Source organism: Rutidosis leptorrhynchoides, chromosome 8 (genome assembly GCF_046630445.1).
Source record: "Rutidosis leptorrhynchoides isolate AG116_Rl617_1_P2 chromosome 8, CSIRO_AGI_Rlap_v1, whole genome shotgun sequence".
Classification (NCBI taxonomy): domain Eukaryota; kingdom Viridiplantae; phylum Streptophyta; class Magnoliopsida; order Asterales; family Asteraceae; genus Rutidosis; species Rutidosis leptorrhynchoides.
This window is the reverse complement of record NC_092340.1, coordinates 7808851-7827401: the sequence shown is the minus strand read 5'-3', so window position 1 is coordinate 7827401 and position 18551 is coordinate 7808851. Positions and strand designations below refer to the sequence as shown.

At 34.3% G+C, this 18551-nt stretch overlaps 2 protein-coding genes across 2 annotated transcripts; one reads left to right on the top strand and one right to left on the bottom strand.

Moving 5' to 3' along the window:
* Nucleotides 1-2077: 2077 nt before the first annotated feature.
* LOC139863128 (uncharacterized) lies at nt 2078-5803 on the bottom strand. The gene is made up of 6 exons (XM_071851777.1): nt 5510-5803; nt 4901-5428; nt 4263-4819; nt 3434-3917; nt 2690-3154; nt 2078-2467 (listed from the first exon to the last, which is right to left on the bottom strand). The coding sequence occupies exons 1-6, from the start codon at nt 5801-5803 to the stop codon at nt 2078-2080; spliced, it is 2718 nt and encodes a 905-aa protein (XP_071707878.1).
* Nucleotides 5804-9545: 3742 nt separating this feature from the next.
* Nucleotides 9546-9983, top strand: LOC139863127 (uncharacterized). Its single transcript, XM_071851776.1, has one exon. The coding sequence runs from the start codon at nt 9546-9548 to the stop codon at nt 9981-9983; it is 438 nt and encodes a 145-aa protein (XP_071707877.1).
* The last annotated feature ends 8568 nt before the right edge of the window (nt 9984-18551 follow it).

The following is an 18551-nucleotide window of genomic DNA, read 5'->3' as shown; positions in this document are numbered from 1 at the left end:
TAATAATAGTAGATACTCCATACGTTTGTAGTACACCTGGCAATCGGGTCGGGTTGGGTTGGGTTTGGGTCGGGTCGAAACGGGTTTGGGTTTGAACGAGTCCGGGTCTAAACAGGCCAGAAATTTTGAACGGGTCCAATGGGTCGGGTCAAGAGCGGGTCGGGTTGGGTCGAGACCCATTTTCCCCCGGGTTGGGTCGGGTCAAGACCTTTTTCTTAAATTTTTTTTTATGTTTCCGATTTCCGTTTTCATTTTAAGACTCGCGTTCCCAAATGAAGTTTTCGGATTGGCAATGGGGAAAAAAAAGTTAAAAAAAAAAATTTCGAAAATTTTTTTTAAAAAAAAAAAAAGTGAAAAAAAATTTTTGAAATTTTTTTCGAAAAAAAATGTTTGAAAATTTTTTTCGAAAAAAAATTTTTGAATTTTTTTTTATGTTTCCGATTTCCGTTTTCATTTTCAGACTCACGTTCCCAATTGAAGTTTTCGGATTCGCAATGCGAAAAAAAAAATTTTAAAAAAAAAATTTGAAATTTTTTTTTCAATCACATGTGATTTTAACGCCACATGTCGCGATCTCATTGATTCCTTGGATCTTAACTTAATTTATGGATTCAAATGAATATTTTTTTTAGAAAACGCGCGTTGAAAACATTCGACGAAAACGCCATGCAAAAACCGCGCCGAAAAACGCCTGCCAAAAACGCGCTGCGAAAAACTCGCGCCGAAAACGCCTGCGAAAACGGGGGTTGAAAACGCCCTGCAAAAACCGCGCCGAAAACGCGCGCTGAAAACCGCCTTCGAAAAATGCGCAACGAAAAACTAGCGCCAAAAACGCGCGCCGAAAACGGGCAATGAAAACGCGCGCCGAAATCTTGTGGTGAAAACTGGCATAAAAAACGTAGGACCCATTAGACCCGAACATAGGACCCGTTGGACCCGTTACTTTTTCCTTGTGATATAAGTAGTTTAATTTTGGACCCACAAGATATCTTATCCTTTATAAATTGAGACCCTATTAGACCCTAATATTAAGACCCAATGAACCCATTTTTTAGACTGTGGGTTTGATTTGCCAGGCATAGTTTGTAGTTTTCATTATAAAAATAATAATAGTAGATACTCCATAATACGTAGTAGGATTTTTTGATAAAAGTCTTAAGAAATTTCAATTTTCAAAGTAATGCACCATCTACTTGTAATATACAAGTCATAATGCACACTTTTATTTTTCTCTTTTCACCCTTTCTTCCATTTCTCATTTTCCTTGCAATTCTCATACCTTGCTACACTGAGTTCAAACATGGTTGGTTTACTGGTTGCACTTTCATATCATCGATAAAAACTATGAAAAATTTACACTTCGTCGTCTAGATTGAGTGGTGGCATGTGCTACCACTCTCTACAACATAGATCCGCCCTTAGGTTAATCTCGTAAATAAACATAAAGATTTTATATATTGAATTTTCACACTTATTTCAATTTATTCATGCTATAAAACTAAATTGCCCTGTTGTTGTCGAATGCCGATCAACATGAGAAATAAAGTACTTAATGCTTTATCGTCAACAACGTTACACTAAGGGTAATGATATATCCAAAATCATTTTTACTTCATCCACCAAAATTTATGCATTAGCAGGTTGTACAGTACAACACGTTAATGCTTGATTTTGGTGGATGAAGTAAAATTGATTTTGGATATATCACCTTCCTTACACTAATTAACAACACTAATGAATAAAGTGGCATTTAGCTAAGCTTGAATCATATGATTATCTTTAGCTTCGATGGTACTGCCAACATCGTCGTGAATTGAGTTTCCTCCTAACGCGTGTGTGAGTGACAAATGAGAGCATTCGATGTCGATATTGCAGTTTAAAAAAATACATGGAATCGCCAAACAAAAAAATACATACAAGAAAGTGTTATTAGTTTTGGACAAATTCAGAGGTATCTTCGAGCATAGGCAAGATAGGCAACCGCCTAGGGCCCAAAAGTTTAGCAGGGCCCAAAAATACATGGAATTGCCAAATAAAAAAAATACATACAAGAAAGTGTTATTAGTTTTGGACAAATTCAGAGGTGTCTTCGAGCATAGGCAATTTTTTCCTTGTATTGCTGGTTGGTCTTCTCAATTTTTGCCTTAACTTGTTCATACAGCTTCTTCATTTCTTTTGCCTTTGCTTCTGCCTCAACACTTGCCTTAGGCTCAATTGCAAAAGAAACCAGATCAATGGGAGTGAGTGGATTTGCACCATAGCAGATCTGAAATGGTGATTTTCCTGTGGAGTAATTGGGTGCTCTATTAAAAGCAAATTCAGCATGAGCATGCTTCAAATCCCACTCCTTCAAATTTTTCTTCACAAGTGTTCTCAGCAGCATTCCCACAGTTCTGTTGGTAACTTCAGTTTGACCATCAGTTTGGGGATGGTGAGAAGTGCTGAATAAAAGCTTTATACCAAGCAACTTTCATAATGTCTTCCAAAAATAGCTTAAGAATTTTGTATCTCGATCAGACACAATGATTTTAGGAACACCATGAAGACGAACAATCTCTTTGAAGAATAAAGCAGCAACAATAGTAGCATCATTGGTTTTGTTGCAGGCTATGCAATGAGCCATCTTTGAAAATCTGTCAACAACAACCATAATTGAATATTTGCCTCGCTAAGTTCTTGGTAATGCAACAATGAAGTCTATGCTCAAATCTTCCCATGGCTGTCTGGGAACAGGAAGAGGAGTATACAAACCCTTGTGAAAAGCTGATTTAGCTTGAAAGCATGTAGCACAACGATTAATCACAGCTTTAACATCTTTACCCATACATGGACAATAAAAGTGTTCATTTAGGATCTCCAATGTCTTGTTGATCCCAAAATGACCAGTTAGACCACCTCCATGTGCTTCTATAACCAGTAACTCCCTGATTGAATCTTTTGAAATACACAACCTACTACCCTTGAATAGAAAACCATCATGTTCAACATAATCTCTTTTGAACTCAGCAGGTGAACAATTCAAAATTGGAGAAAATGCTGGATCAGCTTCATATAACTCCTGAACAAATGAAAATCCAAGAACTCTAGCTTCTAGAATTGACAACAAAGAGTATCTCCTTGATAGAGCATCATTAACAATATTAGAGGTACCAGCCTTGTGTTTAGACACAAAGGAGTACATCTGCAAGAATTCAACCCATTTTGCATGCCTTGGATTTAGCTTGTGCTGACCATTAATGTATTTCAATGCTTCATGATCAGAAAAGAGAACAAACTGCCTTTACTTCAAATAATGAGACCAATGGTCAACAGCCCGAATGATGGCATAAAACTCTTTATCATAAGTGCTATAATTTAGCTTGGACCCACCTAGCTTTTCACTGAAATAAGCTACTGGTCTTTTTCCTTGCACTAGCACAGCTCCAATGCCAACACCACTTGCATCACACTCAAGTTCAAACATCATATCAAAATTAGGCAAAGCAAGTATAGGTGCTGAACTTAGCTTTTCCTTCAATGATTCAAATGCTGATTGAGCAGAGCTGGACCATTCAAATACCCCTTTCTTCAAACAATTAGTAATTGGAGCAACAATAGTGGAGAAGTCTTTGATAAATCTTCTATAAAATGAAGCTAAACCATGGAAACTTCTGAATTCGGTGATGGAAGAAGGACTAGGCCACGATTTGATTGCTTCCACCTTAGATGGATCCATTGAAATGCCTTCTTCAGAATTCCCATATCCAAGAAACACTACTTTGCTAACAAAGAAATCACATTTCTCCAGTTTTGCATATAATTGATACTGCCTCAACAGCTCAAATACTTTCCTCAAATGATCCAAGTGGTCTCCTTTAGTTTTTGAGTACATTAGAATGTCATCAAAGTAAACAACCATAAACTGCCCAATAAGTGATCTGAGCACTTCATTCATAAGTCTCATGAATGTGCTGGGTGCATTGGAAAAACCAAAAGGCATAACCAACCACTCAAATAACCCACCTTTGATCTTGAAAGCTGTCTTCCATTCATCTCCTTCTTTCATACGAATCTGATGATACCCACTTCTAAGATCAACTTTGGAGAATACACAAGAACCATGCAGCTCATCTAGCATATCATCTAATCTAGGTATGGAATACCTACACTTGATGGTGATGTTGTTAATAGCTCTGCTATCTACACACATTCTCATGGAACCATCTTTCTTTGGAACCAGCAAAGCTGGTACTATACAAGGACTCATGCTGGTTCTAATATACCCCTTTGCAACCAGCTCATTAACTTGCTTTTCTAATTCATTTTCTTCATGAGGAGAACATCGATAAGCTGCTTTGTTAGGAAGAATAGACCCAGGTACAAGGTCAATTTGATGTTCGATACCCTTGATTAGTGGTAAACCAGCAGGTAATTCATTTGGGAACACATCAGCAAATTCGGATAACAATGGTTTTACCCGAGCTGGTACTTCATCATGCTGGTTTAACTCATCGCTTTCAACCAGCAGCAACAAGTAAGCACCAGTACCACCCTTTAACTCAGTATCAACTTCAGATTGAGTCATAAACAAAGTCTTATCACTCTTAACAGTAGGATCAGCTCTAGGTACTTTGCTAGGCTTTAAAGAAGTGAGGGTGATCTTTTTACCATGCACATACGGCGAGTAAGTATTTTGGTGTCCATTATGATAGACATACTTATCAAAAAACCAAGGTCTACCACGCAGCAAATGACAAGCATCCATAGGAATAACATCACATGTAATCTCATCTTGATAAACACTACTAATAGAAAATAGAACAGTAACTTGGCGAGTGACCTTTACCTCATTGCCTTGGTTAAGGGACTGAAGTTTGTAGGGATGAGGATGCTTCTTTGTAACCAGCTCAAGCTTTTCCACCATGTGAGCAGATGCTGCGTTTGCACAGTTGCCTCCATCAATAATCAGGCTGCATACTTTGCCTTTGATTGTGCATCTTGAATGAAAGATGTTTTCACGCTGGCTCTTATCTTCAATAGTTTCTGTTGTGTGCATTACTCTTAGAATCATTAAAAACTCTCCAGTATCAGCAGCAACAAACTTTTCATTATTAGACTCATCATATGCTGGTTCAGTTTCAAAACCTCCTTCCAAATCTCCAATCTCCTTTAGTGTAAGAGCACGCTGGTTAGGACATTGAGCTTGAAAATGCCCAAATCCATGGCACTTGAAGCATTTCCTTCTATTTTCTTTGGTACTACCAGCTACAACCTGTTCTTTGCCTTTAAAGGCTTTGGATGCTGCTTCGTTATGCTTAGGCAGCATTGATGATTGACCCTTCATAGGCAGCATTGCTGGTTTGGAATAAGACTTGAAATTACTTTTCTTTTTTGCTTGTTTCTCCACTTGAATAGCCAGCTTGCAAGCACTTTCAAAAGTCCATAGAGGCTGCATTTCAACTTGATCAGTAATAGAAGCATTTAAGCCTCCAACAAATCTTGCTATAGTGTGTTCTTCAGCTTCTTTAACATTGGTACGAATTTTGAGCTGCTCAAACTCTCTGATGTAATCAACAACATTCATGCTGCCTTGCTTTAGTGTATTCATTTGGATATACAGATCTTGATTATAAGCTTGAGGAACAAACCTCTTTTGCATACACTCTTTTAACTTACACCAGGTTTTGATTGTCTTCTTTCCTTCATACTGACTTTCCTTTTTCAGATTATCATACCACATTGAAGCATACTTCTTTAGCCTGATTACAGCAACTTTCATGCCCTTTTTATCATCATAACCTTTAACCTCCATAATTCGATCCATGGTCTGAACCCATTCATAGTAATCTTCAGGATTAGAGGATCCTTCAAAATCAGGTGGATCTATTTTGATATCATTCAAATCATCAGCTCGTTTTCTACGCCTTCTTCTTCATTGTGAAGAAGCGTGAGATCCATCAGTAGATCCATGGCTACCATCTTCAGATTCACTACTGGAAGATACAATGGTTGTATCTCCATTTTCAGATCTAACTCTATTTCTTATTGGTACACCACCTTCTAACAAATTAACCATTCTTTCCATCTGATGTTGCAAAGCTTCAATAGCTCTATCTCTTCGAAGATTATGAGCTTCTTCAAGAGTCATGTTTCTATGAATCTCAGCCATTTCAAATCAAATCTGGAAATAAGCTTTTCAGCTCAAAAACAGAGTATGAACTGAAACAACAATAAAAATGATAAGAAAGCTTTAGATTAGCAAACTAAGCTCTGATACCACTTTGATGCGTAATTATGACTTAAAAAACGCAATTTAGAACAAGCTTTCTTCACCCAACAGATCTGAACACGAAACTCCCAAATTGTAACAGTAACAGCCCCAAACAGAGTATAAAACTCTGAAATAAGAACACAAAGGATAAAGAATCTAAACCCCAAATTGATACAGATACCACCACAATAAGAGATCTAGAAACACTCCAAACCTTCAACTACAGCCGATAAAGATTCCACCACAACTATAATATCAGATATGAAGATTTGAATTTCACCACAATGTTTGATAAAGTAACACCACAAACACTGATAACAAAACCACTCTTAGCCACCAGAATCAAATATTCGTAAAGACAAGGAGATTTTGTAAATAGATAAGCTCTATCAAACTTTCATTCGTTCATCAACTAAGTTTTACAATTATAAGAGCTCTCTATTTATAGGAGAAGCATAACAGCTACTTACGACCACTGAACAAACTTGGTTGACGAACATAGTTTATGCGCCGCTAATGTAGCGGCTTGTCGAGCATTTGACAAACTCACACCATCCATTTCAAATGGGATTTGTCCTGTGGATACACGAGTAATCCAACCCGTAGGATTTCCTTTTCCTCTTCCCATTCTGACTTCCGTAGGTTTCCCGGTAATAGGGAGATCCGCGAGAACTCTTACCCATATCTAGACCTAAACCTGACACCCACATCTAGATAAGGCAAAAACATAAAAAGGAAAATGAGACAAAGAGGACAAATAATTACAAATTAGCCAATAAGAATAGAGGACATAATCTGCAAAAAGTCTGTCATTTGGTAGTGCTCCTCCCATGATAAAAAGCAGCCAATGATAGATGAGAATCTTCCTTGGACAGCTAACATTCTAGAACAGCCACGCACGTGTTAAGCACATGACCTGACCGGTTTATTGAAATCATAAGTAACTTTGAATCGTCTCAGCAAGCTAGCCCTTTAGAAAGAAAATAGCGTCATTTGCTGGTTGTGCTAATGTTCAATTTGCTGGTTGTATTGAAGTTCGTCTTGCTGGTTGAATTAGCTTTATCGGCTGAGTAAAACTTTGCTGGTTGAACTAAGGACATTTCGCTGGTTGAACTAAAGCTCGTTTGCTGGCCCGACTACTAGTTCTTCTTCTTTGTTGGCTTGCCTTCAAGTATCAAAAACTTTATTCATGAAAAACTTAACTACTTCAGTTTAAGGACTGAAGTAGGGTAACCCCTGACCCTGTTGAACCAGCTCCAAAAACACCTAGATGATAAGAAAGAGATGATAACATGACCATTGCTTGACTTGACTCAGGTGTAACATCTTTTGAGCTTGTGCTGGTTTTGTTGCTGGTTACATTGTCTAGCTCACCCGCATCATTTTAACATATATGTGAGCCCATTTTTATTTTCGTCTAGATTCTATAAATTGTTGAGATGGAGCGTAATTTTATCTTTTTTGAATAATAAAAATTTATGGTATCGTTTGTTTTGTATAACTTTGTAAGGTCTAATAATATAAGGAGTTGTACTCCGTAATTTGTAAACCTTGAAGATCAAACATCTCCAACTCACCGAGTTCTGAAAATTGATGTGGACTTTAAATAAATATTAATCTTACCCAATTTAACCCAAGAGCATAAGCCCATAAACATTCAATATACGCAACCCAGTTAGCCCATAATTTTTCCGGGACAGGACGAGATATAAGATGTATGTTATGTTAGTAAAACTAGTTGGTAGATATTAATTGATTGGTAATTGTTAGTTGATAGCTTTTTAAATGTATTTAAATGTTTAATAAAGTAGCTGAAACAGTTTAAATAAAAATCAAACAGTTTAAATAAAAACCAAGTTAACAAAATAAATTAAGAGATTTATCTCAAACAGTTAAACGCCTAGTGGCCTTTAACTTCTATTTTTTTCTTCGGTCTAAAAGTGCTAAGCTCTTTTAACCCAAAGATGTTCTACCATATCGGATCGTAAACCTTCGTACACCTCCCTATCACGTAATTCATTCTTCCTTCTCTTATTCACACATTTCGATCCAACTAATTTGCATGTTCACAAATCACAATCGGTTCCAAAACCTCACCATTCTCTGCAATGTTATACCCGTTATATTCAACAATCATATGTGTAGAGGGATACACACATACATGATCATTTGAATAGCTTTCACCTTGTAAGCTCATGCCGTTTGTTGTAGTAAAGTGTGTGTTTGAACTTTCCGCCTCATCGTCAAATTGGCATAAAGTATCAATATCAAGAAGCGTATATTCATAGTCGGAAGAAAGTGGAGAAGTCGCCATTTTTGGTAATCTGATTGTGTTTTTGTAGTTTGTATAAGAGAAAAGTTATATAATGGTAGATAAAAAGTTGTACTATATGGTCGTATTTATGAGGGGGGGGGGGGGGGGGGGGGGGGGGACTCAAATCTGTTGCAATGGATATATTCGGCTGAAACCACCATCTCTTTCCCGACTTTGGAACCAAAAACGTCAGACATATGCCGGGCTGGTGTCGCCTGACTGTTGATTACTGCCGACGCTTGATCCGACCTGCGATACCGAGAGCTCTAAGTAGCCTTAAGAGTACACCTAATCTGCTTATCAGTTACATAGTAATATACTCCCTAATCACTATCCTAATCTTATTCGTTGAACTTACCATTTGTTACGCTCAAATATTTTAATCTAATTTTTGGCCTATTTAATTAAATCTAATTGCTCTGTATCATTTTGTTAAGCATATTTTGTGTGTTAACAACTGGTCCTCTTCCATGTCCAAACGAAGGTACAAGAATCTGATACGAAATTGGCTTAATTTGTCTACAAACTTTATATGAAATCGACATGTAATAATACTACGCAATGTCGTTGGTAACGGTGACCATCATAAGTCCATATTCACATAAGAATCATCAATTTTCCTCTGAAAAGCAGAAGTTTTAAACAAGGACCACATTGGTCTTTTTATTTATTTTTTTATTTAGTAAAAACTAAAAATTGTTAAAATTAAAACCTGATGAAAGTTACTAATGATTGGGGTAGTCATTTTTTTAAACACGTATCTAAATGAACTTGACGTTTTATAAAAAAACGTACATACATTTGTTGGAATAAAAGGACCGAGTATTCTGGATCATGGCATACTTCTAGGAGAAACATTCAAGTATTTGTTATGGTCTTCCGTTTATGTAGCATATAGTTTTAATGTAAGCTATTTAAGGCATTTTCAATACGAATGGTCTATATGAAACAAGAAAGGTAACTATGTTACTATAATTATTAATGGCATCATTTGATCATCAGAAAAGTATTCTGTCACCAATTAGAAAAGCTTGGTTATTGGATTCTGGTTGTTTCAATCACATATGTAGAGATCGACAAATGTTCTCAGATGATTTTGATGCATCATTCTCAACTATGGTCAGGTTAAGTAACAACACAAGAATGCGCGTTGCCGGAAAAGGAAGTGTGAAGGTGATAGCAAATGGTTCGTGTTATTTGTTCAGTGACGTGTATTATGTACCTGGTATAATTAACAATCTGTTGAGCGTTGGACAACTACAAGAGAAAGGTGTGATGTTTTCATTCAAAGATGGGATGTTTATCGTTTTTCATCCTCAAAGGGGCAAGATAGCCAGCTTGAAAATGTCAACAAACAGGATGTATATTCTGCAAACGGATGGAAATGCAACAAATGAAGATGTATGCTTTGAGTGTTAGTAATGTAATGTATCATTTTTTAGATGAATTTACATTATAAACTATGACTCCTTTTACTTTATTATACATATATATATATATATATATATATATATATATATATATATATATATATATATATATATATATATATTTTAAAAAGCAAGTAAAATTTTCATTCATATAATGAGATAATTACAAAGACCTATAATCTATACAATATGAGGATGAATATAAAGTGTGAAGTACATTATTTAATTATGCATTATTATTATAATCTACATTATTAAGATCGTGTGATTACGTAAAAATAACTAAAAAAAAATTCTCTCCTAAATGCAGATTTTCAAAATGAAAATATGACTCGCTCCATAGGAATCAATAAGCTTAAAATCTGATTCCTTCTCTAAAAGAGAATCAGTAAAATGCAGAATATATAACTTATAACATTGTCGATTGATCACTATCTTTTGTTAATTTGATGAATATAAGATGTTATCCATCAAACTTATATAAATATTATCTTTAGCTAAAAAATCTCCACTTATTCGTTTGTATGGATAAGTCCACTCGTCCGTATGGATGAACATTATGCCTGTACGTATAAACATTATGACCTTTAGATGTTTAGATGTTAAACGGGCAAAAATTGAAACTAGAGGGTAGAAATTGTTAAAAATGAGCTGGAGGATGAATAACGAAAATTAAGCCCAACTTTAAGAGTTTGGCAGAAATGGTCATCGACCATTTTGTCTTTTAGTGCATTTTTTCAGCCTTTTCAAATATACACAACCAGCTGTAACACAGTGCATTTTTTTTATCATAGCGTAAGTTATACATATATATATTAATAACATATGTTATCGTAATACACAAATCTCTGGTGTTAATTACAAACCATTTATAGAATCTTTTAACATAAACATCAGAGTTAGACAGCAGTGTCAAACATAACGAACGTAACCCTACATCATCCAATTAGCATGAACACCTAACCTACAGGGAAAAAATATGGGGGAGTAACACCACTAAGTGAATGAGAGATCCAAATAGATATAACTAAATAGTCACAAATACTAATTGGCACAAGCAGTACACACACAATAAGGGTATTACAAGAGGATCGGCAATCCATAGCTGATCGGGCTAGCGTTTACCGATGGTTCTTGATACTGAATCACTAATATAGTTTTCCTAACGCAACGCATGCGTCGATTGAACTATACTACCACTACAGTACCACTTGAACCCAATAGACTTTTGTTCGAAAGCACCAAGACGGAGTGGGTTGACCTCTTACATCGGAGAAACACCATCGACGTTATCACTGGGTGTACACATGGTCACAGAGAATCAGTGTACTGGTTACAGACTCACTACATAATCTAATCACAAGCATGCCACTGGTCACTACACATGTCACTATATAAACACATCCATAAGGATAGTCCCATTCACCGATACCGGCACAACTCAGCGGCCTAATATTACAGAGTCTTCACTTCCACTTTATCATATGAGAAACCATATATCGAGTTAGTACACTTTCCCAAATTATATTATATTATTACAATAGTTTAGTACTTCAACACGCCACTTGGGTCAAGATTGCACCTGACCCATTACAAAATTGAGTCATGCATGCACAACGTCTGGTATGCGTGGATAACCGGACATGCATATCAAAAACACCATTTTACTATAACCATATCTTATACATGTTTTTACATGAAAAAGAAGTCATTATACACATGTACGGGTCTCAAATCGCGCAATCAACACTTCGCACGCATGTTGTAAATCTCACACTTGTGGCTGAAATGTCACTCTCGTGGGCTGAAGAGAGTGAGGTGTCACACTTTTCGTCACTCGCGCGGTTAAGGGTCATTCAGTATGGTCACTTAGTATAGTCATTCAGTATGGTCATTTAGTATGGTTATGGTCATTTAGTATGGTCACTCTCGCGGTTGAGGGTCATTTAGTATGGTCACTCGCGCCCTTGAGGGTCATTCAGTATGGTCACTCATGCGATTGAGGGTCATTCAGTATGGCAACTTAGTATAGTCATTAAGTATGGTCATTTAGTATGGTTATGGTCATTCAGTATGGGCTGAAGAACATCATCAAATTGAATATGCATCGGCCCAAAAACCACTAGCTAACTCCATAAGTTCACTTTTAAAATAGTAAAATATTCTTAAGAAAATTCAGGAAGACAGTTCTTCTTTTCCGTTAACATTTACACAAACATCTCTTCATCCGCTTCTAAAATATACTTGTTAACATCTTTCTTAAAATTCTTGCAACCATTCATAGAAGCCCGAACTAGTTCATGACAACCATGATATTTTGGTTAACAATCTGTAACCTACATTCGGTCCTATACCCGATTGGCCTAACTTAAATGATAATCACTTTTAAGAATTTGAAAGACTACACTGAGATTTCAAATGCTTAATATGTTCAGGAGGAATCAAAATATGGTTACATTTTTCTGTAAACTTAAAAAAATGATCTTTATTATCAGAATTAAGATTTATGACAAAACACGCACTACAACCAACTTTATGTGATGGTCTTTTCCTTTTCCTTTGTTTCTTTTTCTTGATATTCTTATTAAGAGTGGACACTTTCCTAAAGAATGAATTAGAAACTTAAGCACTAGATAGCAAATCATTTATTGGATTCTTATGTATAACTTTTTTATAACCATGTTTACTACACAAAAAGTATTTGTGACTAACAAACTTATTCCCCGAATCATCAGTCACACATTTTGAAGATGACTTAATTGCTTCGAAACCTCCATGAATATCATACTATTTATAAAAATATAAACGCACTCTTAATATAATAAAACTCCATTTCAACTACTGGTCTAACACTATCAGCAACAGTAGGAGTCCAAAATCTTATACCAGAAGAACTTAAACTTTCAACACCAACACAATAGTTTTCTTGGACATAAACACCTATAAATGTACAAAGTTCAATAGGCTAGGTGAATAAGCTAGGTGCATAAGCTAAATGTATAGATTAATTACATATAGAATATGTATGAAAAACATTGTAAAATATGTACTTACAATCTCCATCTGTATCAATAAACTCGAAAACCTCAAAATTATTAACTTCAGAATCTACTTTTTCACAATCAGCATCGGCATTCGAATCAAAAACTACATTACTATTCGAATCATTAATTTCATCGTTTACGATCGAAGAATTTTGTATGTTTGAATCTACACGACATTATTGAAAATCTGTGATCGAAGTAAAAATCACGATTGATTCAAAAAAAATAATTCTCGAAAGATTTTAGCCCTAATCCTTACTTTGTGTTAAGGAATTCATTGATGCGATATGACGAAAATAACCTTACCGTCAAAAATAGATCACGCTCGGCAAGATATCAATTTTAGTATAAAATAACACGGTGCTATGGATTTTCTCCTTACGTAAGTACTCTCTAAATCCTTTCAATATATATATATATATATATATATATACGTGTGTGTGTGTGTGTGTAAAGATCTAGAAAGAACTTTTGATTGGATAGAACCTAACACCATGTGTTTTTCATTTAAATAAAAACTAAGACTTGAAATTAATTGTAAAATATCAATAATACCCTATGCACGTAAATATGTTCTCCGGGTTCACTCCCTACCCAAGTTTTATATGAATCCTCTCCATATGTGTGTGTATATATATATATATATATATATATATATATATATATACTCATATTAATAGTTCAAAACATATTATCATTATATATATATATATATATATATATATATATATATATATATATATATATATATATATATATATATATATATACTCATATTAATAGTTCAAAACATATTATCATATAAATCGTATTACATATATGATATATATACATATATTATTAATATATCATCACATATTATAATATGTTATTTCAAAACTCCGATTAGCCACATGTTAATAGACGGGCTTATATTAAATTATATTATCACATATTATTATATGTTATTAAAATTATATTAATTTATATACATATTATTATAATATTAATAGACGGGCTCATATTAACCTCATAAAACTTGTCAATTAAAGTTAAAATGGTTCAATAATTGACGGGTGCGTAATATATGCGTTAATATTCAATACTAATGTTTTCGACACAAGTATTATCAGTAACAAAAGTGATCGTGCATGGATTTTCCAAGGGGGTTACCATGCACGATCTACGTATTAAGGAGGGTTTAAGGATTTTAGTATTTAACTCTCCGGTCAGGTTACCGTGAATAACTTTGGGCAATATTATGATATCGGGAGGGTGGCTAAATGGTTAAGTCCATCGTTGGTGACGGTCGTCGACCAACGGCCCTAAAAGGTTTTAGGCAACTGTCAAAAGGAGACTAACCTGTTAACCATGATGATGATGATGATGATGATGATGATGATGATGATGATGGCAAAGTAAATCTACGTGAGAGTGAATGAGATGTCTCGATATGAGGCTTAGGATATGTTTATATAGGCAAACCCGAATTCTAGAGCCCTCTATCCATTATGCAAATCTTTCTCATAACAAACTCCCCCGAATACCGGTTCTAATTATGGAAGAGATTCAAGCCTTGGTAAATAAGTTAATAATCACCTGCCTATGTCGCATCCGCATGCTGATCGCATGCAGTGCTCGAATGAGCCTTGCACATATTTACCCACGTTGATAATGGAGGTCAATGCGCGATAGCACCTTGATGGTTGCGAAGTCCGCCTATGCGGATATGTGCATCATTAAGTCCCCCAGCTCAATGTTATGCACAATACAGAGCGTGATATCGAACTACCGAAATAAAAATAAAATATAATAAAAGGAACAAACAAAACGCAATCATTCAGAAGATATTCTGTAACCGTCGCTATGTGAAACACCAGCTCGTTTGTATTTAATGCCCATCAAATTAGGATAGCGTGGGTGGTGTGGATGTGACTTGAAACAGACAGTTGTAAGCGTGTGTTCCCCACGCACTGATATCGGAAATCTCGCCAAAGGATGTTTAAGGGATTTGGGTATTTAAATCTCAACCCTACACTTGGACAATGCGGATCAAATCCCAAATTCTATAAATAACTCTCCAAAACCTCATTTCATCCTTTTCACGACTATATCCAGTTCCGGCAGCAACTCAACTGAAATCCACTTCCGACAATCAAAAAGGACAGTTCATCTTCATTTCTCTCTTTTTTCTTCATGGCTACCACGAAATCGGTAGAAGTCCAATGAAATGTCCCGTTCATATTGATTATAAACGTTCCATATTAATTGATTTCGTCGCGAGATTTTGACCTCTATATGAGACGTTTTTCAAAGACTGCATTCATTTTTAAAACAACCATAACCTTTATTTTATCTATAAAGGTTTAAAAAAAATTACGTAGATTATCAAATAATGATAATCTAAAATATACCGTTTACACACGACCATTACATAATGGTTTACAATAAGAATATATTACATCAAAAATAAGTTTCTTGAATGCAGTTTTTACATAATATCATACAAGCATGGACTCCAAATCTTGTCCTTATTTTAGTATGCAACAGCGGAAGCTCTTAATAATCACCTGAGAATAAACATGCTTAAAACGTCAACAAAAATGTTTGTGAGTTATAGGTTTAACCTATATATTATCAAATCATAATAATAGACCACAAGATTTCATATTTCAATATACATCCCATACATAGAGATAAAATTCATTTATATGGTGAACACCTGGTAACCGACATTAACAAGATGCATATAAGAATATCCCCTATCATTCCGGGAAATCCTTCGGACATGATAAAAACAACATCGAAGTACTAAAGCATCCGGTACTTTGGATGGGGTTCGTTAGGCCCAATACATCTATCTTTAGGATTCGTGTCAATTAGTAGATCGATTTACTAATTCTTAGGTTACCAAGCAAAAGGGGCATATTCAGCTTTGATCATTCACCCATATAATGTAGTTTCATTTACTTGTGTCTATTTCGTAAAACATTTATAAAACTGCATGTATTCTCATCCCAAAATATTAGTTTTTAAAAGTGGGACTATAACTCACTTTCACAGATTTTTACTTCGTCGGGAAGTAAGACTTGGCCACTGGTCGATTCACGAACCTATAACAACTATGTACATATATATCAAATTATGTTCAAAATATATTTACAACATTTTTAATACATTTTAATGTTTTAAGTTTATTAAGTCCGCTGTCCTCGTTAGTAACCTACAACTAGTTGTCCACAATTAGATGTACATAAATAAATCGATATATATTATCTTGAATCAATCCACGACCCAGTGTATACACGTCTCAGGCTAGATCACAACTCAAAGTATATATATTTTTGGAATCAACCTCAACCCTGTATAGCTAACTCCAACATTACTGCATATAGAGTGTCTATGGTTGTTCCAAATAATATATATACATGGATCGATATGATATGTCAAAACATTTGTATACGTGTCTATGGTATCCCAAGATTACATAATATATTAGAATACATGTATAATACAATATAAGTTAGCTAGGATATGATTTGTATAGAATTGTTACAATATTCCCGTAGCTACAATAATCAAAAAAATATCCAATATTGTTTTACCCATAACTTCTTCGTTTTAAATCCGTTTTGAGTGAATCAAATTGCTATGGTTTCATATTGAACTCTATTTTATGAATCTAAACAGAAAAAGTATAGGTTTATAGTCAGAAATATAAGTTACAAGTCGTTTTTGTAAGAGGTAGTCATTTCAGTCGAAAGAACGACATCTTGATGACCATTTTGAAAAACATACTTCCACTTTGAGTTTAACCATGATTTTTGGATATAGTTTCATGTTCATAAGAAAAATCATTTTCTCAGAAGAGCAACTTTTAAATCAAAGTTTATCATAGTTTTTAATTATCAAACCCAAAACAGCCCGCGGTGTTACTACGACAGCGTATGTCCGATTTTACGGTGTTTTTCGTGTTTCCAGGTTTTAAATTATTAAGTTAGCATATCATATAGATATAGGACATGTGTTTAGTTAATTTTAAAAGTCAAGTTAGAAGGATTAACTTTTGTTTGCGAACAAGTTTAGAATTAACTAAACTATGTTCTAGTGATTTCAAGTTTAAACCTTCGAATAAGATAGATTTATATGTATGAATTGAATGATGTTATGAACATCATTACTACCTCAAGTTTTGTGAATAAACCTACTGGAAAAGAGACAAATGTATCTAGCTTCAAAGGATCCTTGAATGGCTTGAAAGTTCTTGAAGCAGAATCATGACACGAAAACAAGTTCAAGTAAGATCATCACTCGAAATAAGATTGTTATAGTTATAGAAATTGAACCAAAGTTTGAATATGAGTATTACCTTGAATTAGAAAGATAACCTACTATAAATAAAAAAGATTTCTTGAGGTTGGATGATCACTTTACAAGATTGGAAGTAAGCTAGCAAACTTGGAAGTATTCTTGATTTTATGAAACTAGAACTTATAGAATTTATGAAGAACACTTAGAACTTGAAGATAGAACTTGAGAGAGATCAATTAGATGAAGAAAATTGAAGAATGAAAGTGTTTGTAGGTGTTTTTGGCCGTTGGTATATGGATTAGATATAAAGGATGTGTAATTTTATTTACATGTAAATAAGTCATGAATGATTACTAATATTTTTATAATTTTATGAGATATTTCATGCTAGTTGCCAAATGATGGTTCCCACATGTGTTATATGAATCACATGGGCTGCTAAGAGCTGATCATTGGAGTGTATCTACCAATAGTACATACATCTAAAAGCTGTGTATTGTACGAGTACGAATACGGGTGCATACGAGTAGAATTGTTGATGAAACTGAACGAGGATGTAATTGTAAGAATTTTTGTTAAGTATAAGTATTTTGATAAGTGTATTGAAGTCTTTCAAAAGTGTATGAATACATATTAAAACACTACATGTATATACATTTTAACTGGGTCATTAAGTCATCGTTAGTCGTTACATGTAAATGTTGTTTTGAAACCTTTAGGTTAACGATCTTGTTAAATGTTGTTAACTCAATGTTTATTATATCTAATGAGATGTCAAATTATTATATTATCATGATATTATGATATATTAATATATCTTAATATGATATATATACATTTAAATGTCGTTACAACGATAATCATTACATATATGTCTCGTTTCGAAATCATTAAGTTAGTAGTCTTGTTTTTACATATGTAGTTCATTGTTAATATACTTAATAATATGTTTACTTATCATTATCATGTTTATATATAGTGTAACAATATCTTAAAATGATTCATATGTAATTAGTAAAACATTGTTATAACGATAATCGTTATATATATCGTTTTCAAGTTTCTTGATTCAATAGTCTCATTTTTATGTATATAACTCATTGTTAAAATACCTAATGAGATACTTATTTATCATAATATCATGTTAACTATATATATCCATATATATGTCATCATATAGTTTTTACAAGTTTTAACGTTCGTGAATCACCGGTCAACTTGGG

Coding starts and splice junctions, on each gene's coding strand:
- LOC139863127 (XM_071851776.1), top strand. CDS start 9,546: ATGGCATCATTTGATCATCAGAAAAGTATTCTGTCACCAATTAGAAAA.
- LOC139863128 (XM_071851777.1), bottom strand. CDS start 5,803: ATGGATCGAATTATGGAGGTTAAAGGTTATGATGATAAAAAGGGCATG. Junction 4,820..4,900: donor ACGCAGCATCTGCTCACATG/GTGGAAAAGCTT, acceptor AATGAGGTAAAG/GTCACTCGCCAAGTTACTGT. Junction 3,918..4,262: donor AATGAGCTGGTTGCAAAGGG/GTATATTAGAAC, acceptor TGAAGTGCTCAG/ATCACTTATTGGGCAGTTTA.